General features: G+C 55.7%; 1 protein-coding gene and 1 long non-coding RNA gene across 2 annotated transcripts; one reads left to right on the top strand and one right to left on the bottom strand.

Moving 5' to 3' along the window:
- Positions 1-6,515: 6,515 nt before the first annotated feature.
- Positions 6,516-10,634, bottom strand: LOC123859929 (uncharacterized). Its single transcript, XR_006794620.3, has 5 exons — positions 10,596-10,634; positions 9,144-10,163; positions 8,767-8,900; positions 7,066-7,173; positions 6,516-6,584 (listed from the first exon to the last, which is right to left on the bottom strand). It is a non-coding gene; the product is annotated as an uncharacterized LOC123859929 (long non-coding RNA).
- On the top strand, positions 10,162-24,370 carry EXTL1 (exostosin like glycosyltransferase 1). The gene is made up of 11 exons (XM_045898391.2): positions 10,162-11,041; positions 16,699-16,789; positions 17,061-17,168; positions 18,234-18,353; positions 18,947-19,079; positions 19,279-19,385; positions 20,177-20,266; positions 21,088-21,174; positions 21,577-21,737; positions 22,751-22,922; positions 23,077-24,370. The coding sequence occupies exons 1-11, from the start codon at positions 10,269-10,271 to the stop codon at positions 23,245-23,247; spliced, it is 2,013 nt and encodes a 670-aa protein (XP_045754347.1). The 5' UTR covers positions 10,162-10,268; the 3' UTR covers positions 23,248-24,370.
- The last annotated feature ends 612 nt before the right edge of the window (positions 24,371-24,982 follow it).

The raw sequence follows: 24,982 nt of genomic DNA, 5'->3' as shown, positions 1-24,982 counted from the left end.
AGTAAGAGACACCCAGAGCAGGGGGTTTGGAAACATGAATGACTTCGTGGTCCAAGCAAGTCAAGCGAATTGTTGTAAGATGCTGGGGAATGGGAAGGATGGTGGCAAACTGGACAGAGTGATTTGCCTAAAGGAATTTGAATTCCATGAAAGAAAATAGGAGAGGCTCAGTCGGCTGAGAGTCCAACCCTTGATTTAAGCTTAGGTCATGATTTCAAGGTTGTGAGATGAAGCCCCAGGTTGGGCTCCGCGCTCAGCTGGGAGTCTGCTTCTCTCTCTCTCTCCCTCTGCGCCTCCCGCCTCGCACACTCACGCTCCCTCTCTCTCAAATAAATAAATAAATTTTTAAAAACAAAAAAAAGAAAATTGGAGAGTGAAATGCAGCCTCTGTTAACAACAATGACAACAATAATGGCTAATTACAAACTGACTCTGCACCAGAGAATAAGGTGCAGTGGTTCAGGATGTGGACTCTGGAAATAGGCTGCCGGGTTCGTCTCAGCCCTCTTGCCTGTTAGCTGTGAGACTTGGGTCCTGTCACTTAACCTTTCTGAGCCTGTTACCTCACTTGCAAAATGGAAATAATACCACCTACCTTAGAGGCTTGTCATGAGGATTCAAAGAGTGAGCACATGGGAAATGTGTGAAATGGTGCCTGGCCTGTGGAAAACACCCTAGAAGCGCGACTGTTATGATTCCGTGATGGCAAGAGTTCAGAGAGGGCCTCTCCGTGAAGGCGACGTGTACACAGAGCCCTGGATGGGGGAACCCATGCTGAACCCTGGAAGAAGAATGTTCGAGGCAGAGAGAAGAGCCAAGGAAAGTTCCCAAGGTGGGAAGTGGCTTTGCTGGGTCTGAGGAGTAGCAAGCAGGCAGGGGGCTGGAGTGCACTGAGTCCGAGGGAGGGGCGGGAGACAAGGTCCTGGGGGGGTCGGCAGCGGTGAGATCACACAGGGCCTTCTAGGCCGTGGAAGGAAGCCTAAGCCTGGATTTTACTCTGTGTGATGCAAACCACTGGGTGGGAGTTTGTTTTAAAAAAGGTTTTATTATTGAGGTATGGCAAGACCAACAGATCAGGAGACAACTACGATTGAAAAGACGGTTTGTGAAACTCACAGATCCCGAGAGAAGGAGCCATGACATGCTCCAGGGGGTCACATGGGGAAGCATCAGGTCTGTCAGGAGGCAGAGGGGGCAAGGGGAAAGCCTGGGCAAGAGCCTTTATTGTGGTTTCTGTGGGAGGAATGGATAAAGTAGGGGAAGGTGGTTTAAGATTGGCTAGTATGAATAATGTCCGCAGGCTCTGAGCGAGAGGGGCAGTCCCCAGTTGTCTAGCACCTGGCCCTGGGGTGAATAGTGCAGGGGGAGAGTGGCCCTGTGCCCGAGAGCCCTCCAGGAGGTGTCTGGGGGTATGGACTCTGGACTGATCGGCTTGCATTTGAAAGGTGAGCTCAAGAATGTCTTGTTTAGGGGCGCCTGGGTGGCTCAGTCATTAAGAGTCGTTAAGCGTTTGCCTTCTACTCAGGTCATGATCCCAGGGTCCTGGCATCGAGCCCCGCATCGAGCCCTGCATGTCGCATCGAGCCCTGCATGTCGGGCTCCCTGCTCTGCGGGAAGCCCGCTTCTCCCTCTCCCTCTCCCTCTCCCACTCCCCCTGCTTGTGTTCCCTCTCTCGCTGTCTCTCTCTCTCTGTCAAATAAATAAAATCTTTAAAAAAAAAAAAAGAAGAAGAAGAAAGAGTGTCTTGTTTATTATCTCCAGGAACGGCTAGCCTTGGGAGGGGCAGTCCCTTGGGGGTCAGCAAGCCCCCCACTCCCTCCATGTCATAGCATCAAAGTACAGAAAATTAAAAGATATGGTTAATACAGAGTTACAGCCAAGGAGGGATGGAGTTTACACTTTAACAAGATCCTCTGGCTTCCGTGAGGAAATAGTATTTTAGTGAGACGAGAGCAAAGCAGACGCCAGAGGTCAACGCAATGCTCCAGACCCAAAATGATGGCGGCCTGGACTTGGGTGGGGGCAGGGGGTGGGAGTCAGGCTAGTGTCAGGGTGTGTTTGGAGGTGGGGCCAACAGGACCTGAGGGACCTGATGAGGATGCTGTTGGGATTACAAGAGGCAACTTGCCAGGGGGCCGTCCTGTCCTTATTTCTGGGATTCATGCCTGTGTTTCCTCCTCCAGTCATGGACTGTACTGTCTCATTCTTCTGATGTTAATGGCACAGTAAAGACGTTCTAGAAAATGATACTTCCAGAGTAGAGATTGAAATAAAGTGTCCGGCATGCCCGGGTGGCTCAGTCAGTTAAGCATCTGCCTTCGGCTCAGGTCATGATCCCAGAGTCCTGGGATCGAGCCCCACATCGGGCTCCCTGCTCAGGGCCACTATCCCCCTGCTCTCTCTCTCTCTTTCACTCTTTCTCTCTCTCTCAAATAAATAAATAAATAAAATCTCAAAAAAAGAAATAAAATGTCCGACACGGTGCTTGGCACATAGTAGGTACTCAACAGACCGTTTTTTCTTCCATAAGGGAAAGTATAAAGTCCTGCAGGTCTGATGTCGGAGAGATCATGGTTTGGTCCTGGCTCTACCACCACTAGCTGGGTGACCCTAGACAAGTGATTTCATCTCTCTGCATCCCCCTTCCCTAATCTGGAAGCAGAGATGCAAGCACCTAGCTCTTCCGGTGGTGGCAGGGATTAAACGAGGCGAGGTCTGTAAGGGGCCCAGCCCTTGCATGGGCTCCCACCAATTGCAGCCATAATTATAATGTCTTAAGGAATGTCGGTTGAGCCAGGCTTTGGAGATGGAGCCAAGACTCCCAGAGAAATAGGACTGAGCCCCCTTTATCTCCTCCTTGAAGCCTACCTCCTGCCCCAGCTCCCACTGCTCTGCTGGGCATCTCCTCAAAGAGCCAACAGAAAGCTGTGTTTACTCTGCCAAGTGGCATCCCTAGGGAGCCCCGCATCCAGCCCTGGCTTTGAAAAGCAGACTGTTAATTACCTGGGGTTCCAAGCAGCCTGACCGCTATGTAAACACTTGCCTAGCCGGCCTGTCGATTAACTCCTTGGCACCCAGGGCTGAGGTCGAGGAGTCTGGGTGTGGGCCGATCTGGAAGGGTCGAGGAACTTGAAGAGGTTGGGCACGGCTTTGGGGCCTTCAGAGAGGGACTGATTCAGGTGAAACATATAGGAGGAGGGAACAGAATGACTCTGACTGTGGTTTGAAATTTCCTTTATTTGGCCTGTCCGGTCCTGCTATCCTCCAGCTTCCACCCTAAGACCCCTGTCCTGGGAATACAGGCCCCAAAGGAGGGGCAGGGCTGAAAGCTCAGCCTGCAGTTTCAGGCAGGGATGGTGTCCTGTTTGTGAGAGGCCGGCCCAGCGAAGCTTGCTCACCTCAACCCCTTCTGGCTTTCTCCAGCTAAGAGACACCCACCCTATAAGAAGCAGAGACCCACCTCCCAGGGGTGGGGGACCCAGGCCCTGGGCTGTGTGTCTAGGTGTGGCTGGTTAGAAGGTAGCCTTGGCTGACAGTAATTACTCACATGTGCACATGCCAGTCCAGTTGGCCAAACCCTTTCCCCTGCATTGTCTCCTTCATCCAGCTCCATAATAAACCTCTGAAGCAGGAATTAGGCCCCTGAGATGCAGTGGCTCAAATCTAGGCTCTGTTACTCACTGGCTGTGTAGCCCTGAGGCAGTCACGTCACCTCTCAGGAGCTTGCTAAGCTCACCTGTTCAATGGGGACAACAGATGCCCGTGGTGGCAATTTTACTCTGAGGCTTAAATGAAATCATGGATCCAAAGAGCTCCATCATGCCTGGCACCGGGGAGCAAATGTACCGGCCCCTCCTTTAAATTCCCTTGAATTCCTCTCTTGAATTTTACAGAAGAGGAAAATGAGGTTCACTGACCTATCAAATTATAGTCATCCAAGTGTTTAGAAAAAATGATCGTACCCTAGCAAGCACGTGTCAAAGTTGTATTTCACTCATTCATAAGGAAACTGTCGGATGACAGAGCTGGTTCAGGGGACTCATTGAGGATGGTCCATGAAGCACAGAGAATGCTGGAACAAGACTGCTAGTCAGATTCCAACCTGGCAAATACCCTACAGGGCATGACTTACAACCTTTGGGATGATCTCTACTGGTCAGAAATCATTTGTATTGCTGCTATTAGATAAAAATCATTTGTATCTTACCTGTTTTCTACAACTTAGTGTCTTTTTTAAAAGATTTTATTTATTTGACAGAGACAGAGAGCACAAGCAGGGGGAGCAGCAGGCAGGGGCAAAGGGAGAAGCAGGCTCCCCGCCGAGCAGGGAACCTGGTGCAGGGCTGGATCCCAGGACCCTGGGACCATGACCTGAGCTGAAGGCAGATGCTGAGCCAACTGAGCCACCCAGGCACCCCTACAACTTAGTCTTATTTCTCATACTTATAAAATGTCTGGGCCCCCAGTACGTAGGGGGTCACATGACCCTTGGGGGCTTCTTGGATGATGCCCCAGGAGAATGATGAAAGTATACACAGTCTCCTCATTGCTTCACTTCCAAGTTTTGCACATTTTTCCTGACAAAGTCAAGTGTTCATAGGATGGGAAAGGGAAGGATTGGGCTTCCAAACTGTCAGAATCACTTCTCAGTAAGAATTCCAGATCTTTTTCCTCTAAAAAGCTAGTCTTGCTACTACGTTAGGATGATGGAGAGAAAGTGAAGGTCCAGGAAAAGGGTGTGACTGGTCCAAGGTCACACAGCTCTACCTGGGGGAATGGCAGAGGCCAGACCTGCGTTCCCTGACTCTCATCCCCTGGGCCCCTGGGCTGCTTCCTGGGCCTGCCCCAGCTCTGGGTTCCAGGTGTGAGTTCTCCGCTATAGGCAGGAATCGCTCTGCATCCTGGTGGGGCCTCAGGGGGAGACTCAACTTTAGCTGGAGCTGGATTGCTATCATAGAATCCTGGGGGGATTCGCCGTGCTTTGGGGTTATCAGTGCTCAGGCAAGTGAGAGCTGAGACCCCAGAGCCTCCCATGGCCTCCAGCCCCCCACACGTGTGAATTCTGCAGTAAGACACCCAGAAAGCTCAGAGCTGGAGGAAACAACAGCGGCGGATGAGAAGCAGCAGATGGGTTGCCATGGTGATCATCTCCTGGAGCTCCAAGTATCTTTCTTTCCGAACAGAGATGGAGATACAGTAGGAAGAACATGGGCACAGGGGAGAAAGTCCAAGTCCTAGCCCTGATCTACCCCATCTGGACAGCTTGGTGCAGGCCGGCTCACCTGGAGGATGCATTTGTTAGGTGCCGGCTTCGTGCCAGGCATGGTGTACTGAAGGTTGTCCATTCATGATCTCATTGAACCCTCTTCCCAGGAAGCCTTGGAAGAATGTGCTATTCTTGGCATTTTATAGAGAGGGAAACAGCAGCGCAGACAGGTGAAGTAACTTGCACAGGAACACACAGCTTGTTAAGAGCACCTGAGCTAACGCTCCAGGCCCCTTTCTCTTGGAAGACTAGATGCATTCTTTCTGGAAATTTCAGGCCCATTCCAGAGAAGGAAAGACAGGAGGGAGGCAGAACCAGGGTGCAAAGAGGGAATACTCCAGATCAAACACGGTGGTGTTAACCCCCATGTTCCGCCTGGGCACTTGGCCAACACGATACCTGGCACCTCAGGCAGGGAGCACCCCCTTGCTTGGGCAGCCCCCCCGCAGGGTGACACACCGTAGCCCCGAAGCAAACACTGCAGTGCTCCAGCTCCGGGATGCCATCCGGACCACCTCCTGGTCTCCAATCCACTCAAGGTCGGCTTCGACCCTGCCCTGCGGGAAACAAGAGTGCTGCCTTCTCCCAGAAGCCTCCCTTCACTGAACCAGAGCCTGAGCCTTCTCCTCCTCCTCCTCCCTGCTGTCCTTTCCTTCCTGCCCTGTCTCACTCCCCTGTCCCCAAACTGTGGGCTATCGGGCCATTGATCAGAGCCCAGGCATAGGACAGGAACTCCGGGTGGCTTTGATGAGCCCTAAGAGCTCAACAGAGGCCCCCAGAGCTTTTGGCAGAGCCCGGCGATGTATTTTTAGAATGAGCCCAGCTCAGTCCTGCCTGCCAGGATGCCCTACCTTCTCTTCCTCCATCCAAGCCGCTGGGCAACCATGTGAATCGCAGGCCAGACAAGCCCAGGGCCCAGCTAGTCTGAGGGCCTCCCCTGCAGGGGCGAAGGTAGGAGTTGGCTTGTGCGTGTACACAAGTGTGGACACAGGCAGGAGCCAGCCAGGGTACCCAGAGCTGGGGGAGCAGGAGTCCCCTACCAAGCCCCTGGCCCACTGGCCTTGGCCTCCTAGCCCTCCCAGCTTTGTCCACCGGTCCATTCATTCACTCATTCAACAAGTTTGTTGGCCATTTATTACCCTAGTGCCGGGATGAGAAGGGTGAATGAGACAAAATTCCTAGCCTCAGAGCTGGACCCCTGGCCTTCTCCCCTACCTCGGCTCCCCACCCTATCTTGGCGTGGTTCCCCTGGGCCCACATGGCTCCCCACTTCTGTCTCTGCCCTGTGGCAACTTCTTCCTTGGAGTCCGAGCGGTGCCTCAAAAACAAGTCAGATCATGTCTCTCACAGTGCACGTCCACGCCACCCACCCCCAGAACCTGTGCCTCTCCCCGCCCTGCTGGAGTGACCCGACCTTGCACCGCGCCCCCACTCCTGCACCTCCAACGTCACCTTCTCAGGGCGCCCCTCCCCACTCATCCCATCTAACACTGCAGCTCCCCCCTTCTCCACAGCCTTTCTTGCCAAATAACGTGAGATTTTTTATTTGTTTTGCTCATTGCCGCTCTCTCCTCCCTGGAACGTGAACTCCATAAGGGCAAGGTTTTGTCTGCTTTGCTCCCCGCCCTGAGAGCCCACCTGGCCCACACGGTACAAGCCAAGAAGGAGAGTTGTGGAATGAGGGAATGAAGGACTTGTGGGGGCGACAGTCATAAGAAAAAGCAGTCCCTGCCTCTACTCCTGCCATTTCCCGTCTGCTCCCACCTAGGCAGCCACACTGGTTCTTCTAAGAAACGTACTGTGTCCTTCAAGCGTTAGGGCAGGTGTCTCTCGGTGCACTCCCATGCTCCCCGCCCCCCTCGTCCTGTGATTGCCTGGATCCTGATGTTCCTCAGAGACGGTGCCTTCTGCAAGAATGGGGGTATACCTGTCTCAGTCAGGAGACAGGATGGTGTGATGGCTGAAGGAATGGACTGCCTAGGTCCAAATCCTGGCTAATCCGGTGGGAATTCAGGCAACTTACTTAAGCTGCCTGGGCCTCTCTTTTCCCGTCTATAACATGGGGATAATAGGGCGCCTGGGTGGCTCAGTCGTTAAGCGTCTGCCTTCGGCTCAGGTCATGATCCCAGGGTCCTGGGATCGAGTCCCACATCGGGCTCCCTGCTCGGCAAGAAGCCTGCTTCTCCCTCTCCCATTCCCCCTGCTTGTGTTCCTGCTCTCGCTATTTCTCTCTCTGTCAAATAAATAAATAAAATCTTTAAAAAAAAAAAAAAAAAAGATGGGGATAATAACAGTACCTTCCTCAGAGGCCCCTAGGAGAGGATTCAACGAGCTAATACACGTGCACTTGGAGTTGCGTGTGGAACATAGTAAGTGTAATAGGAACGTTAGCTCTTACTGTTCTTCAGTGTCATATCTCCAGGGCCTGGCACAAAACCTGGCCCACATTTAGGACTTAATAAGTACTTGTTGGGGGCGCCTGGGTGGCTCAGTTGGTTGAGCGACTGCCTTCGGCTCAGGTCATGATCCTGGAGTCCCTGGATGGAGTCCCGCATCAGGCTCCCTGCTCAGCAGGGAGTCTGCTTCTCCCTCTGACCCTCCCCACTCTCATGTGCTCTCTCTCATTCTCTCTCTCTCAAATAAATAAATAAAATCTTTAAAAAAAAAAAGTATTTGTTGGATGAATGAATGAATGAATGAGTACAGGGATAGAAGGATGAAGAAGTGGCATAAGAACCTAGAGGAGGGCCCCAACCAGCCCAAGGAGAGTCAGGGAGGCTTCCTGTAGGAGGGGAGCTGATTCCTGTCGGATGAGGTGGAGTTAGCTGAGCAGGGTGAATGGCAGGAGCAGGAAACAGCAAGTGTAAAGGCCTCTCTCCCCTTGGGAAAGCCTGATGTGTGCAGGGAAAGTCAGTCCATCACTTAGTGATGGACGCTGTAGGCAAAGAGGCCAGGTTTCCCCTGTGCTGGCCATTTTGAGGACATTGGGTGAATGAACTGTAGTCTTCCCTAGGACATGCTGCCCATGGGACGGCAAAACTTTCCCACTGAGGGCAAAACATTCCCACGTAGGGCAAAACATTCTCCCTGGTCAGATCAGTGGCCCTCTGAGATCAGGGGCAGGCAAGCAAGGAAAGGAGGTGCCCACTTGTTGAGGGACCCCCTGGGATAGGCCTGGATTTAATCTGAAAACCACCTCACGGTGAAGATCTTTACCTCCATCTTGAGATGAGGGGACAGAGGCCCCACATCATCCAGCTGTTCAGAGGTGGAGGCAGAGTTCGCTCTAGGTCGGCCCATTCCACATGGCCTCCCTCATCAGACTGGGGCTCCTGGCAGCCAGGGGCTGTGTCTCCCTCTTCACCTCAGCAATTCTTTAGTGGGTGACATCACCCATTCCTGACCCCCCTCTCAGAGCACAGACTAAGGAACTGAGCAGGGGAACCCCTCAATGGCCGTGGACTAATGGATAGCCAAGTTCAACGTCGGGCAGAACTTACCATATGGACTGGAGGATGAGCATCAAGACCTTCCCTCCAGAGCTCCAGGCAAGGGCAGACCTACCTGGACACCTGAGTGAGAGGTGCCAGAAGTGGGCCTGAAAAGGCCACAGCTGGATGAGGTGGGGCTAATCCTGGGAATAGTTGAGAGCATCTTACCCAGTACCACCCACTCCATCCCGCCCCCACCTGCCCCTCCCCTCACTTCACACCTCACTTTTCTCATCTGTTGACTGATAGACTCCCCACACTCGGACCCCCCTGCTGGGGTGACCAGTGGGAAGCTCTAAGGAGGAAGGTCAGGAGTTCAGGGTTCAAGTCCCTGCCCTGCCACATGTTAGGAAGATACCACCCTCTCTGAGCTTCACTTCTCTCACCTGTGAAAAATGGCAGTGCTAAACCTCTGCCTTGGAGCGTTGATGTGTGGGTTCAGAAGCTGTGATAGCGCGAGGCATCTGTGAGGTGTGGGTCCTGCTGGTGAGGATTATTGACCATCGAGGAAACTGGTTTGGAATGGGTTAAGAGGAGACCCTGCCTCCCAGGCAGGAACGAATCAGGGCTGGCAAGGGAGGAGCCAGGCTGGGAAAGAGATCCAGTCAGGCCAGATACTGCCCTGAGAGGGAACGGGGGAGAAGACCGAGACGCCCGGCAGGGCTGGGGGGCCATGGGACAGGAGCGTGGGGCAGGGTCCCCGGCGTCGGCACCCGGATAGCTGCAAGTCAGAGGGTGCAGGACCAGCTGAGGGGGGGGGTGGCGAGCTGCCTGAGTTGGGGACAGCGGCGGGGTGGGAGAGGACTAGGACCCAGAGCACTCCCAGCCCCCCAGGCAGGGGGCACCGGCTGCACCCAGGCCTTGACCCCAACCGACCCCGAGAGCCCACATGGGCCGCTGAGTCTAATTTTAGCTCCAGCCGCAGGGCCCACAGCCTGGGAGTGCCCGCCAGTGGGCACAGGGGCAGCCAGGGCTACTCAGGGGCTGCTCAGGCAAGGGGAGGATTGGGGAGGCCAGCCCCCCTTCTGTCCAGCCACACACCCTGGCCAAGCCACCTCCTGTGAGAGCCCTGACGGGTCTCCCATGGCCTGGCAGACTGCCTGCCTCCCTGCTGAGGCCAAGGTCAGGGGGTGCAGCCAGGAGGGCAGAAGGACGTGGCCTTGCAGTGTGGTCAGGGGATTGCATCAGCCTGAGCAGTGCCCAGGGGCAGGGGGCCCTGCTGGCAAGGTGGGGGTGGGGGTGTCAAAGCCTGGCTTGATTGTCCAAAGGCCAAGGAAGTAGATTCCTGACTGCAAGAAGGCAAGGCCACGAAGCCGGGTCCTACCTGGCCTCCTGGTGCCTGGCTGGTGACTTGCGGTGTGACCTCACACAGGCAGCGTGTTCTCAATGGGCCTCAGTCTTCCCATCTGTACGATGAAGGCGCTGAACTAGAAGGCAGATCCCAGCTCCAGCGACTTGCCCTCAAGCCCCTGCTCCTCCTGCTTCCCCCAGCCCTGGCTGCGGGTGGCCACATGCAGTCGTGGAGAAGAAAGTCCCTCTGGCTGGCACTGTCGGCCTCTTGGCTCCTCGTCCTTCTGAGAATCTTCCCCCTTCTCCGCCTGGCAGTGCCTGCCAGACCTTGGGTAGGGGCTCCCCAAGGCTGGCCCCGCTGGCTGGATGCAGAGCTCCTGCAGAGTTTCTCCCAGCCTGGGGAGCTCCCAGAAGATGACCCTCAACCTCCTCAAGCCCCCCGTGGTGGCAGCTGCGACTGGGGAGCTTGCTTTGATGTCTCCAAGTGCAGGGGTGGTGGTCTCAAGGTGTTCGTGTACCCGGTGGCTGGCCCGATCTCTGACACTCACCGTGGGATCCTGGCTTCCATTGAGAGCTCTCGATCCCGCTCCGTCAGCCCTGATGAGGCCTGCCTCCTCCTCCTCCTCAGCCTGGAAGCCCCCACTGGAGAGTGCAGCCCAGTGCCCCAGCAATGGAATGGGGGCAGGAACCATCTGGTCCTCAGTCTCCACTCAGCCTTCTGCCCCCAGACCTTTCATCTGGGACAGGCGATGGTGGCCAAGGCCAGCCCCACGGTGGACACCTTCCGGCCTGGCTTTGACGTGGCCCTCCCGCTTCTCCCTGAAGCCCACCCATTGCGAGGTGGGGCCCCTGGCCGGCTGGGACAGCACAGCCCCCACCCTGGGGTGCCCCTGCTAGCCCTGGCGGAGGAGAGGGGCGGGTGGCGCACAGCAGTCCCTGACTCCTCTGCCTGCCCCTGGGATGGGCGCTGTGAGCAGGACCGTGGACCTGAGCAGTAAGTGGACCTTTACCCCCGGGGCGGTGGGGGGCTGAGTGGGAGGGATCTGCAATGGGAGTGAGCCCAGAGGCCAGGGTGGAGGGCAGGATTGAGATGGGACGAGAGGACCAGAGGCCTGGCAAACTATGGCCTCAGCCGCAGCAAGAGGGAATCAGATTAGACAGAGAGAGACCCCACCAAGATGGTTCTTTGTCACACGGGGTGTCCAAAGTAGGTTTTGGAGTTCTCCCTCGGGGATCTGTAAAAACAAAAATATGACTCACTCCTGCTTACTCTTTTTCTCTTATTCCAATTCCTCCTTTCCTAATATTTTAACGTACACATCTATTGTGCTCACTCTGTGCTAAATTATAAATAATGGTTATAATAAAATAATATTAATTGCTATCATTTGTTTGTGTACCAGACCCTAAGCTCAGAGAGGTTAAGTAACTGGTCTGAGGCCATCCAGACAGAAAGGGCACAGCCAGTGTTGAAATCCAGAGCTGCCTGTTTCCAAAGCCTTCAGCATTAGAATTCTGAGTTTTGACCAAGAGTGTATGATCAACCCATCAGATACCTCAGGGCCATGGAGATTAAGAACTGGTCACAGATGGAAGCTGCTCAGGTGTCTAATTTGACGGATTAATCTCTTAAGGAAACAGCAAATATGAATGAGGTCAGACCTACAGAAGAACTTCCCACCCCCACAACTGCCTGGAGACATATGGGGGGGTGTGGTGGCCTATGGGACATGGAGAGTTGTTCAGAAACCCCTCTCTGTGGGCTAGTTGGAGTGACAGGCCTCAGGTGATAAAGCAGTTAACCCTGAAGTACCCTAACCCCGCTGCACCCCAGGAGGCCGGTGTGTCTGAAGGCTGGTTGGGCAGGCAGGAACTCAAATCCTTTTGAAGGTTGTCCAGGGCCCAGGCAGCAGAGGGTTCCTTCTCCATCTCTGAGGCAGACCTGAGTTGGAACCTGTCACTCTTGGAGTCCTTCCCTTGCTCCCTCCCTCCGGTATCTCCCTGTTCTCTGCTAGAACAACATGGGCTATTCTCAGCAACACCTGCCCCCTAGGAATGCTTCACGTGGCCAAGCTCCCTTTTTGCCTCTGCTTCTCAGGGGCTTCTCTCAGCCAGAGGGCTCTCCTGGGAATGCACTCCCTCAAGGCACAGGGCCTCCAGGGAGCCCCACAGCCAGAGGTAGGAACGCAATTGCCTCATCAGCCCCCAGGCCCTTCTGCCCGGACCCACCCCTAGCAGGCGTCCTCAGCAGTGATGGGGATCCCCCCACCCCAGGCCCCTGAAGCTCAGAGCTCAGACAGAGCTTACCTTCAGTGAACAAGTTTCTCTTGTTCACCATGGCCCCGCCTGACCTTTCTGATTAGGCTCTTAGCCGTTCTTGCTTATAGGAAGTTCTTCTTTCGGCTGACTTGAGTTACTGCACTGGTGAATCTGAAAGCTATTTCAGTCTGAACTTCTTCGAGAGACTGGAAATTAGGGAGCTGCGTACCATAGGTGAACTGTTGACGCACCAAATGTTTACCGATTGATCCCAAATCGGCCAGAACTCGTCAAGGCTTTCTTATCTGCGTGGGCCGCCCTGTGGCTGAGTTTATTTCCAAGGTGTGATGCCTGGCAGCCTCTGACTACCCTCTGCAGTTTCACAAGGTCTGTCTTCGGCCTCAGCCCCCCTGCAGGGGACAGGCCTTGTGATCTCTGGAGTAGCGTAAGCCTCAGTTTCCCCGAGGTGTCAGGCAGCTGCCTAAGCAGGCAGACAGTATAGGGACGGGGGCAGAGAGGGAGGCCACCAGCCACAGGGCAGCCCCCGGAAGGTGGCCTGAATAAGCAGGTACTGGCCAGAGAAAGAGGCAATTCACAGTCCCTGCCACTGTCCCACAGCCACTGTCCCACATTCCCTGGGCTGGCGAGGGTGGGAGAGGGGGAGGGGAGGAAGCGAACACGTCAGGAGAGCTTGCTCGGGGCCACTTTGCACAAGTCACGTGCCTTCAAGTACCCTACAAGGGAGGCATTGTTATTCCCATTTCAGGGAACAGGAAACTGAGGCCCAAAGCGGTGGAGGGAGCCAGCCAAGGCCCTTCGGTGACGAGCTCCTTGATTCACCGTGGCCTCCCTCGAGTTTGTGATGGGGCGCCTGCGGAGTTGGGCTTAAACCCGGCGCTTCTGGCTCCAGAGCCATTTTTCCGTCTTGGGTGAACAGTCTCCTGTTGCTTTGGAATAAGCCTCCACCCATTTAAATTGTTATTTATTTATTCTTATGAATAGGGAATTCATTCACAGGGTACAAAATTCCAGAGGCACAGAAGCGTATACAGTAAAACTCCCTCCCACCCGTGTCTCTGGCCACCCGGTTTTCCTTCCTGGAGCCAAACACCGTTTCTAGTTTCTCTCACGGCTTTTCTGAGGTATTCTGTGTGTGCACAAACAATGCGTATGTATGCTCTCCCCCACTTAGGTTTTTGTTTTTGTTTTTGTTTTTTAACATAAATTCAATGCATGTTTTAAAGTCTCCTTTGCATCTAGGAGGCGCAGTGCCTAGGACCCCTGGTACTTTCAGGGACCCAGGAAAACGTTTTCATTCCTTTGAAAATCAGAAGGAAAAACTGTACTTTTAAGTAGAAGAAAATGTTTTAATATATATGTTTTTAAAGATTTTATTTGAGAGAGAGAGAGCATGAGCCGGGGGTGGGGTGGGGCGAGGGAGACGGAGAAGCAGGCTCCTTGCTGAGCAGGGAGCCCGACAGGGAGCCCAACACCCCAGGACCCTGACACCCCAGGACCCTGAGATCATGACCTGAGCCGAAGGCAGATGCTTAACTGACTGAGCCACGCAGGTGCCCCTAATATATAATATTACTATTTTTATTTATTTTTAAGTAATCTTAAAATATGTATGACCCCGTGATCAAGAGTTGCACGCTCCACCAACTGAGCCAGCCAGGCACCCCAGTGTTTTTGTCTTTATACCAATGCAATCATCAAATGTTAATTTATATATATAATATTTATGGCAGAGAGACCCCAAAGGCCAAAGTACCTAGGGCACACAGAAGTCACATGTGGCCCTGCCTATAGCCAGGCTGCAAGAGAGCCCAGTGGAGCCACATTGACTCCATCCTTGGGCACTGAGGCCCTGAGTCTGTGGCAAACACCTTTTATGGTCACAGAACCCTAAGACTTCATTGGCAGTTACCATGATGTCCCCTCCATAGCACACACAGAGACACACAGACACAAAGGCAGGTGCTCATCCAGCTCTGCTTATTTACCTCTACTGATGGGGATCTCACCATCTCCCAAGGCCACCCCCTGGCTCCTGTCAGCCAGATTCATTACTAGAATTGGTGCCAAAACTGACCTTTCAGACATTTGGCCCCCTGGTCCTGGGTCCATGCTTTATCACACGCCGGGCATCCGTTCACTGACCAGCTATTACGTGCCCAGTCTCGGCCAGGTGCTCCGCTAGGCCGTGGGGATGCTAAGATGAGGAAGGCAGGGCCCCGGCCCTCAAGTTGCTCGGTCTTTTTTTTTTTTTTTTTAAAGATTTTATTTATTTATTTGACAGAGAGAGGCACAGCGAGAGAGGGAACACAAGTAGGGGGAGTGGGAGAGGGAGAAGCAGGCTTCCCGCTGAGCAGGGAGCCCGATGCGGGGCTCGATCCCAGGATCCTGGGATCACGACCCGAGCCGAAGGCAGACGTTTAACGACTGAACCACGCAGGCGCCCCAAGTTGCTCGGTCTTGTGGGAAAGGCAGGCAGACCCCTGGTTAGGACGCACACTGTTAAGCAGAGAGATGCTGTGCAAGCTGTCTTGCTCGCTGGCTCCTCCGCTTCAGAGCTCTGGGGCCTCTCTAGGCCTCCATTCCCTCATCTGGAAAGCAGGGGACTAGCAACACAGACCTCCGGTCTCTGAGGGAGTGCTGTGACAGGGAGCGGAGTTACAGCAGGCAAAGCACTTAGAGCAGTGCTCAGTAAAGCTCGGCATGGTCATTACTACTGTATGCACACAGAGGCTGTGGGAGCAGAGAGGAGCGAGCCTTCTCTGGAAAGATCAAGGAGGGCTTCCCAGAGAAGGTGAGGTTTGAGCTTAGACTTTAAGATCGAGTAGGAGGAGGGGCGTCTGGGTGGCTCAGTCGGTTAAGCGTCTCCCTTCGGCTCGGGTCATGATCCCAGGGTCCTGGGATCGAGCCCCACGTCGGGCAAGGAGCCTGCTTCTCCCTCTCCCTCTGCTGCTCCCCCTGCTTGTGTTCTCTCTCCCGCTCTCTCTTTCTCAGATAAAAAATAAAATCTTAAAACAAAAACATTTATTAAAAAAAAAAGATCAAGTAGGAGGAATTCCTTGGGCTATAAGGCAGAGATGGGGTGCTCCAGGCTGAGGGAGGGTATACAGAGACGCAGAGGAGGGAACGGTGGAGGTTAGTGAGGACTGAGGAGTACAGTTGATTCAGAAAGCTCTTTGTCTCTGGGGCCTCGGAAGCCTGGAACTTAGGGCTTCTCAGTCCCTTAGGGCTTTGTTGGGGAGGGGAGGAGGGCTGTAGCTGGCTGGTGCTGCGGCACCAATGAGTTAGAGAATGTTCTGTTGTTTAACGTGTGGCTTCTTCCAGGAGAAGCCTGGTGGCCACCTGAGCAGGAGAGACAGAGGCGGGAGGCAGAGCCCCTGGGAGACCCCTAAGCCGCAGCTCCGGGGTAGTTCAAATAACCCAGGGGCAGGAGTTAGCCTATTTGGTTCTAGTTCCAGCTCTGCCTTAACCCTTTCTGAGACCCTAAGCTAGTCCTTGGCTCTCTCTGAGACTCAGTCTCCCCATCTGTTCAATGGTTCAGACTCAGGCCAGACAGGCTGTAGCTGAGGAGGGTCCTGGGACCTCTGAGCTCTATTCATCAGTCCCACTCTGAGCAGGCCTGTGAAGCCAGGAGTCCTGCCCCCTCCACGCCCTCCCTGCACCTCCCAGCAGCTAGGTCATGGGCACCGCTTCCCTGGGTGGGCAGTCCCAGGGAGGCGGGTCCGAGGAGGCTGTGACTCAAGCCCCTCCCCCCACAAACAAACACAGCCTGAGTGTGGCCCTGGGGTTGGGAGGAACAGAGGAGGCCTGTCCTCTGGGCGAGGGGGCCTCTGGGCAGCAGCTTCCTGTGCGGTTCCAGGCTGGGGGCCCAGCCCACCTCCTGACAGAGGAGCCTTTCATGGGCCTGGGCTCTTGGGATGGGGGGATGGCAGGGCATGGAGGCCACTCAGGTGAGGGCTGCCCGAGAATCTGCGTGTGGCAGAGCAGTGGGGTTGTGCCTTGGTTTCAGACCAGGCCTTGGAAACCGCTGGTCCCGCCACCTCCCATTTTGCAAATGAGGAAACTGAGGTCCAGAGGAGGGGGGAGATGCCTGAGCCCACCAAGGGCAGAGGCAGAACTAGAACCCAGGGCTCCTGCCTCCCAGCCCACCATGGGTGAGGGGCAGGTGTGAAGCTTGTTTGTGTCAGTGTTCCATGTGTGGTTGTACGTGTGCGTGGGTGTTCATTAACATATGAAGCACAGATGATGGATTTACACATTGTGAATTCGGGAGTATTGGTGTGGGGAGTTGGGGGGACGTCAAGGGAGCCAGGTGGGGCGAGGGGCAGCTATCTCAGACCTCATATGTGTGGGACCCCTCCTGTACCTCCTTAGGACCCACCCTGGGGCAACGCTACCCAATGCCACCTTCTGCCTCATCCCTGGCCACCGTCCTGATGCTTTGCACTTCCTCCAAGCCCTGCAGGTACAACCCCAACCTAGGCATCCCCTGGCCCTGTCCCCCCACACTCCTGAGCTGCCAGGCTCTCTGGGCCCAGGCCAATGGGAAGGGACAGTGAGCTGCCCACACCCACGCTCACCACACCCTCTGTAGAACAACCCACTGCCCAAAAAACCACCTTTCTCTCCTCTTTCTCCCTTGCCCCCAACGGAAGCAGCTGCTAATTTGGAACTGGGGGAGGGGAAGTGTGTGTAGGATAAGACTGGGCTCCCCAGTGCCTCCCCTTTCCCCCCAGGCTGGCTGCATCCCTGTGCTTCTCAGCCCTCGGTGGGAGCTGCCCTTCTCCGAGGTCATCGATTGGACCAAGGCGGCCATCGTAGCTGACGAGAGGCTCCCATTTCAGGTAGCTCAGGGTGCTGCCCACAGGGTGGGACTGGACCCAGGACATGGGAGGAGCCCGGGATCTCAGCCCCCAGGCTGATCTCAGTCCTCATTCCTATTCCCCATATGTGTATATTCATGATTTTGCTCCAAGCCCCAAGCCTCTGGGGCTCCCATAGGATCATAGAGAGGCAGAGACTCCTGAGGGTTCTGAGAGCAAGTCCTGAGCCTTTTCCAGCCTCAGTTTCCCCATCTCTACAATGGGATAAGTTAGACCGGATGATCTCCATGGGCCCAGCCCATGACTCTACCAATTTAAGGGAAAGCCGCAAAAAATCCAAAATCTGAGTGCCTCCATGGAGGCTGGGGTAGGCAAGCAAAATGCAGTGACTTTTCCAGCTGATGAAACTGGTTTTGCCTGACTATGAAAACCCTGCATAAGCCTTGAATCCCCTGAGAAGTGAGAATGGTATGGTAGTTAATAATAATAGCTACCAGCCACTGAGCCTCTACCATATGCTAAGCACTTAATGTATATTATCTAATGTATTGTTTATTTTTAAGATCTTTTTATTTATCTGAGAGAGAGAGAGTGTGTGTGCACAAGCAGGGGGAGGGGGAGGGGCAGAGGCAGAGGGAGAAGCAGACTCCCAGCTGAGCAGGGAGCCCGAGGCAGGACTCGATCCCAGGACCTCAGGATCATGACCTTGAGCCAAAGGCAAACCACTTAACCGACTGAGCCCCCCAGGTGCCACTGTATTAATCTAATTTCATCCCCACAGCCACCCTATGAGGCAGATACTATTATTATCCCCATTTTACAGATGAGGACACAGACTCAGAGAGGTTCAGTAGTTTGTCCATAGTCACACAGTTACGAAGTGGCATTTAGGCCCAGCTCTGTGTGATCCTTGAACTCTTGATTGTTACCTGGGACTTGGCCAAAGGTGGCTGCTCTAACCCACTTGGAAAACCGTGCGGAGAAGGCTTCTGGTTCCCAGACCGCCAACCTGGGTGGTCCCACCTCAGAGTCAGTCAGAGCCTGATAAGGCGCCATGCCTTCTCCTTTCCTCCCTCTGTGCCTCAGGTCCTTGCTGCCCTCCAGGAGATGCCCCCCTCGCGGGTCCTTGCCCTGCGTCAGCAGACCCAGTTTCTATGGGATGCCTACTTCTCCTCAGTGGAGAAAGTCATCCATACCACTCTGGAGGTGAGGGGGACTTCCATGATGGGGGCCATGGGGCTTGGCTCCGGCCTCATCCCTGTTCCCTCTCCACACCCCTCTCTCTGGACACCTCTTCTACCCCGCTGTTTGGACTTCCCCCTTGAAGAGGCTTCTGGGATGAATCTGAGACTTGGCTCTGAGCTCTTGGACAAGTTCCTTCTCCAGTCTTGGCCTCAGTTTCCCCATCTGTAGAGGGACAGCTCTGGCCAACAGATTTCAAAGCAAGTGCCAAGATGTCAGCCCGGGTGATGGGCAGCGGCTGCCTGGGGTGCTGTGTTAAAGGGGATTCTGGGCCCGGAAAGAATGTTGTGACTTGTTGGCAACGTCTGCCATGAGTGAGGAAGGAAAGGGAGGCAGCAAACTCACCATCATGAGCCATCTCTGGACACCATCACTGAGTGCCCCCTACTCTGGACTTCTGCACCTGAACCCTTTGGACAGTGACACAGCTGCTGCCCTCCCAGGAGCCTGAAGGGGGGCTGCGGGGGGCTGGGTGCTAGGCCAGGTCCGCACTTCCCCAGACCCTGCCCACGACCACACCGTCCACTCCCTCAGCACAGCCCTCTCTCATTTCACAGATTATTCAGGACCGGATCTTTGGAGCATCTGCTCACCCCTCGCTACTGTGGAACAGCCCCCCAGGCGCCCTCCTGGCCCTGCCCACTTTTTCCACAAGCCCCTTGGACTTCCCCTTCTACCACCTACAACGGGGTATGCCCTGGGGATGGGACAATTTGAAGTCCCCTCACCAGCTCTTCTCAAGTCTGTCCCAGCCTCAACCATAGAGCCCTGCCAAGCCCTTCCCTGATTCTCCCACATCTCTCCTGGCTCCTGGAGGCCCCGGCTCAGGCCACTCTTCAGCAGGTTCTGTCTCCTCCCACCCTAACAGCCTGTGTCTCATTCCCCTCAGGCTCTCGGCCTGTGGGCAGGTTCAGCGCCCTGATCTGGGTGGGGGCCCCAGGCCAGCCCCCCCTGAAGCTCATCCAGGCGGTGGCAGGCTCCCAGCACTGTGCCCAGGTCTGTTCCCCTTGCCAGCTGGGGTCCTGGGATCCAGGGTGGGGGCAAGGGAAAGGGCAGGGCTCTTGAAGACGTCTAGACCCCAAGCGTAACCACACGTTCCAGGGGGGAGGCACGGGAGGGGTTTTCAAGTGCCACCAGTGCCCTCCTCTTTAAGTCCCAACATTCTTGTTCCTTTCCTCCCCAACCCCTCCCTCCCTCATGGAAACTGATGAAATCATGTAAAAAGCAGGTACCCCCCTGGGGGGGCTGGAGAGGTAAACAGACGTGCGTTCACGCGTGTGCTCACCCATCAGTCATTTTCTCAGTGCCAGGCCGTGGGCTTGATGCTGATGCAGAGAAAAAGCAGGAAAGGATTCAGCCCCAGGTTCCCATCCAGTTAGCATTTCCTGGTACACGCTGTCAAATCTCACTTCCAGAGAAGGCACGTAGACTCTTGAGAGAACTCACAGGGGAGGGAAGCTTGGCCGGGGACAGACAGAGCAGCTCCACAGATGGGACATCCAAGCTGGGCAGCGAATGATGAAGGAGCAGAAGAGAATGAAAGCCTTTGAGAGAAGATGGGCACGGGGCGAGGGGCCAGGGCCCAGGCGAGGGGCTACCACCACTGACTCCCTCCAGTTCTAAATGGTATGGGTAGCTTCCTTCGCGACACCGGAATTCCTGCCTTCCTGAAGCCCGGAGGCAAAAACAGGGCAGCGAGGAAAGGACCCTGGCTCCAACTAAACTCTCCCGAACTCACAAATACAGTTGCTCTCCCAGACTTCAGGAACACCCCCTTTTCCTCCTAGATCTTGGTTCTCTGGAGCAGTGAGAAGCCACCCCCACCCAGGTGGCCCAAGACGACAGTGCCCTTGACAGTCCTGGAGGGGCAGAGGAAGGTGAGGAGTGGGGGGTGGGGGGGCTCACGGGAGGGAGGGCTCCAGCCCCTGCCTGCAGGGAACCCAGGAGGGCACACACAAGGTGCTTTGCTCGAGCCTGAGCCTGAGCCAGATCTGGATTTCCAGTCAGGCCTGAAGCTGGTCAGGAAGTCCCTCCGCCCCCGTCACTCAAGGATGTCCCCGGGCGGACTGCTTGCGCCGTGTGGGTGTGGCAGAGCTTCCTGGAGTGGATGGTGGGCTGTCTGACGTGGGTCTCAGCCGCGGGCCCGACAGAGATGATCCTCTTCCATCCCTGGCCCTTGTGGATTGTGCTTCCAGAGAACTGGGGTTTTGTGTGATGAGGGAAGGCAGAGGGCGTATGTGGGCTGCCTTGGATGAGCCAGAGGAGAAACGTGGGATCTTGAGGAAATGAGAACAGATTGCAGCACATGGAGCCGGAGGAGGGTGGCTTCTGAGAAGCCGGGATGGTGGGAACCACCTGCGTGCTGTGTGGCTCTGGGCAAGTCCCTTCATCTCTCTGGACCTGTTTCTTTCAAAGGGAGGATGTCTGACAGCCCCTCCCAGGGTTGAGGTGAGCAGGTAATGTGACAAGAGGAATCCAGAGGCGTTGAAACTAGAAGGACCCCTAGATACCCTCTGCCCGTTTTACCAAAGGGGAAATGGGAGTGCGGAGAGTCACAGTGAGCTCCGGGTCCCAGTTCCAGGCAGCCTGGCTGTTGTCACCGGCCTGCCTTCTACACCCGTGCGCGGGGGCTCCTGCTTCGAGGCTACTTAGTCACTGTTCCCACGGCTGAGTTGGCGTCACCCCCCTCCCACTACAGGTCAGTGACCGCTTCTTCCCGCACAGAGCCATCAGCACTGATGCCGTCCTCAGCCTCGACGCCCAGAGCAGTCTTACCACAAGTGAGGTGAGGACGGGGCCCAAGAGGAGCCCGGGGCGGGGGGGGCAGAGCCAGAGGGGTCGGGGGCAGCCCCTCAGATTCCCAGAGCAGAGAGGAGCAGAGGACCAGCGCAGAGGTGCAGCCCCTGCTTTCGAAACCACCCCTGCGAGCCAATCAGCCTCCTCCTTAGCAATCTGGTAGAACCTTCCAGCAGACTCCTGAAAACAGTTTTCAGCTCCCAGCTGAAAAAGCATTGTTTCTAGCTCCCAGGTGGGACCCTACCCCCACCCCAGCACTCCTGGAAACTTTCACGCGCCCATCTCCTCTCCCCGGAGTCCCCGCGGCCAGGCAAGCCTTGCCTCCGTATCTCTGGATGTCCCCAGCTGGTCGGGACGTCCCTCCTCATACCTCACTTAAATATCTCCCCAGGTGGACTTCGCTTTTGTGGTGTGGCAGAACTTCCCTGAGCGGATGGTGGGCTTCCTGACATGGAGCCACTTCTGGGACGAGGCCCGGGGTGGCTGGGGCTACACTGCCGAGAGGGCCAACGAGTTCTCCGTGGTTCTCACATCAGCTGCCTTGTACCACAGGTACAGAGGGCCGGCCTGGCACTGGGAGCAGAGGGTCAGAGACTCCTCCTTTGAACCATGAGCAGGGTGGTGTGGGAGCGAACACAGCAGTCCACCTAGAACCCCCAGAGATCCAGGGTCCAGGCCCAGATCTGCCACATCCCAGTTGTGTGATGGGCAAGTCTTTTCTTGTGAGGCTCAGTTTCCTTATCTGGAGAATGTTTTCACTTCCCAGGGCTGACATGATAATCAGATGAGAAAACCACACAGATGGTTAACAAATGGTAGCTAGTGTTATTTTAAATAGAGCTAGGTAGAGGGTAGGGATTTGGATTTGGTGATGGTGGAGACAAGAGAATGGCCCTAAAGCTTTATAAATGTGTGTGTGATGGGCTGGGGACTGTCCCAGGCCTTTCAGAAGTTGACGGAAGCACTCGTCTTTGGGGTAGGGACTGAATTTTGGAAGGCCCCTTTAGAGGGGTTCCTTAGACATACTTAAACCAAATATGTGTAACCTGGAACCTCTAGCAGGTTTACCCAGGAGCTCTGCGGGGGATTCTCAGCAGAGTGAAGAATGCCCCTAAGGTCTGCAGGGTGCACCTAGGTTGTTCTATAGGAGGGCTGCATGAAACAAGGCTCACCTGGAGCATCATCGTCTGGTTAATCCACAGCCTTCCTGAAGCCGGTCTCTGGGGCTGCCATGTTTAATGGCCTTGGAACCAGCTGATCCCCCACCTCATTCTGGCTGAGGTCAGACCTCAGAGCCCAGGGGTGGGGCCCCCAGGGAGCTGTAAGGGAGGGGGCAGGGAGGACACCATTTGCTACAGACGACCCACAGAGCACCGAACAGTAGAGAGGTTTCTATTTCTGGTGTGAGCTCTCTGAGGCGGCCTGGGCTGAGAGAGGGAGCAGGGGTTTCTAAAGAGGCATGGGGATTGAAGTCAAAGGGAGAGTGAGGTCAGGAGGGAGGAGAATGGGGCCTGGCAGGGAGGGGTGGTGGGTGAATTTGGCTGCTGTCATCCCACCTTGCCCAGGTATTACCACACCCTCTTCACCCACGCCCTGCCCAAGGCTCTGAGAGCCCTGGCAGATGAAGCACCCACCTGTGTGGACATCCTCATGAACTTCCTAGTAGCAGCAGTCACCAAGCTGCCCCCTCTCAAGGTGCCCTACGGGAAGCAGCATCTGGAGGCCAGACCTCCACTGGTGAGGATCCAGGGGGGCAGGTCGGCACTGGGAGGGCGCTGCTGGGGAAGGGATTCCCTCTGTCTAACCCCAATCCTGTTTTGTTGCAGGGTTCGGGGGCATGGGGGTGGGTTCAGAAGGACAGAGACCTCCAACTGTTTCTCCTCCCCCTTAGGCGCCTGGGGGCCCCGAGTCGCAGCTGCCAGCCCAGGACTGCATCAATCGGATGGCCGCGGAGTTCGGCTACATGCCCCTGGTTTCCTCTCGCCTCCGTCTGGACCCAGTACTCTTCAAGGACCCCGTGTCCGTGCTGCGCAAGAAGTATCGCAGCCTGGAGAAGCCCTAGGAAGGACCAACAGAGCCCCAGCCCTGCTCCCAGGGGGCACTGCACCTGCGGGGGAGGGGGGGGGTCATCCCCCTCCCTTGGGACATCTGGAGAGCCAATCAAGGCTGACAGCCAACACGTCAGATCCCTATTAGCCAACCAGCCCAACGCCCCGAACTGCGGGGCCTCGCCCCACCCTCCAGTCCCACGGCTAGTGGCGGGTCACGGGTGCCAGGTGCTTGCTCTGCGACTGTGCCCTCACCCATCGCTGATACTTTGCCTGGAATGCCTTTCTCGGCTTCTCTGCGGGAGCTGAGTTCTACCTGTCTTTCAGATCTCCGCCTCCTCCACGGACTTGCCTGACCCCCATCCCCGACCCAGGTCCTCTGCGCTTTCACATCTGGGTGTTTCCCACACTGTTCATGCTGCTTTGCGAGGTACAGGACCAGCCAGGAAGCGCCGGGAGGGCAGGGCCATGTCCTCTTCTCTCTGGCCTGGCAGGTGCTTCACAAGTATTTGACGGATAGAAGACATCAACTGCGTGCCTGGCCCTGTGCGGTAGTCGGGATTGTGGACAGTGTGCCACGTGAGACAAAACTCCGCCCCCCACCCCCGGTTCCTAGTCCGGCGGTAAAACAGCTACCCGCAGACGCCTGGGTTGCCAGGCGCGATCTTCGCACAAAGAGAGGTTGAGAAGCCAGTTTCGGGGCTTCCTGCCCGATCTGGCAGAGCAGGGGCCGGGGGAGAAAGAGGATGAGAACGCCAGGGGCCCGTGCCGGCCCAGCTCAGCGCTCTGCATTACCAGCCACGACCACTAGAGGTCAGCGCCGTACCGCGCTCCCTCTTCCCGGAAAGGGAATGGCGTTGTAAGCGACCCCTTCGGTCCCGGGTAAGGGGATGTGGAGTGCTGGTGGGCTGAAGCCCGAGGTCTAAAAACGGGGGGGAAGAATTTGAAAGAACAGCCCCACTCCTTTAGTCCACATAGTCAGGACTAAGAAGCCATTTCTAGATGGCTGGGTGGGAGATGGGGCTGTCGGGAGCACCCTGGCCATGGCAGTGGAGTGGGGGAAGGGCTGCTGGGTTCTCCAGGGTTCATCCACCTGTAACTGGAATTATCACTTCCGAAATAAAGTGCGTGTCCTTGCCCCCTCATGCTCGGGCTATAAATACCCCTACAGCAGCTGCGCAGGGGGAATGGGGTGACCCTAGAGAGGTGGGGGTGATGGGTCCAGCTCAGGTCCAGGGTGTCAGGTGTTTTCCTGCTTTGATGGCCTCGCCACTTTGGAAACTCTCGTGACTAGCTCACCCTGGCCGGCCGGAACATGCTGTCCCCCAGGGCTTCTCCAAGGCCTCCCGCCCCATCCTCCAGCTTGACCTCTGGCCCCTGGATGACTCAGGTCCTCCCTGGAACCAGTCACAGCTGGGGTGCAGAGAGGGCTTTCCCTTGGGAGGCATGGGGCTGCTAGATTATTGAGGTGGAGGGGGGCCTGGGAGTTTAAGAGGAGGGAAGGCATTCTGGCCCAGGATCAAGAACAGTTGAAGGTGGGTGAGGAAGCACACAGCTGTGGCCCAGGCAGCCTTCCCAGGGTAGGGAGGGTTCTAAGTGCCAGGCCCAGCCAAGAGAAAGAGGCACTCTTCCCCTTCACTTCGGCACCCAGACACTGAACTGTCTAGGCATGGCCTTACCAATGGAGGGCACTGCCAGGCCCAAGGGCTCACACTGTACCAACATGTAGCCCAGAAGGTTTTCAGCTCC

Source organism: Mirounga angustirostris, unplaced genomic scaffold (assembly GCF_029215605.1).
Source record: "Mirounga angustirostris isolate CCGP_5_RB_7025 unplaced genomic scaffold, mMirAng1.0.hap1 SCAF_4, whole genome shotgun sequence".
NCBI classification, from domain to species: Eukaryota; Metazoa; Chordata; class Mammalia; order Carnivora; family Phocidae; genus Mirounga; species Mirounga angustirostris.
The sequence above is the reverse complement of the archived record's forward strand: the minus strand, read 5'-3'. Positions and strand labels throughout refer to the sequence as shown.

What these genes read in the sequence shown, in the direction of transcription:
- EXTL1 (XM_045898391.2), top strand. Translation starts at nt 10,269, where the DNA reads ATGCAGTCGTGGAGAAGAAAGTCCCTCTGGCTGGCACTGTCGGCCTCT. An exon ending in TCATCCATACCACTCTGGAG is followed by an intron (nt 18,354 to 18,946) that starts GTGAGGGGGACT and finishes CTCATTTCACAG; the next exon opens with ATTATTCAGGACCGGATCTT. An exon ending in GCAGTCTTACCACAAGTGAG is followed by an intron (nt 21,175 to 21,576) that starts GTGAGGACGGGG and finishes ATATCTCCCCAG; the next exon opens with GTGGACTTCGCTTTTGTGGT.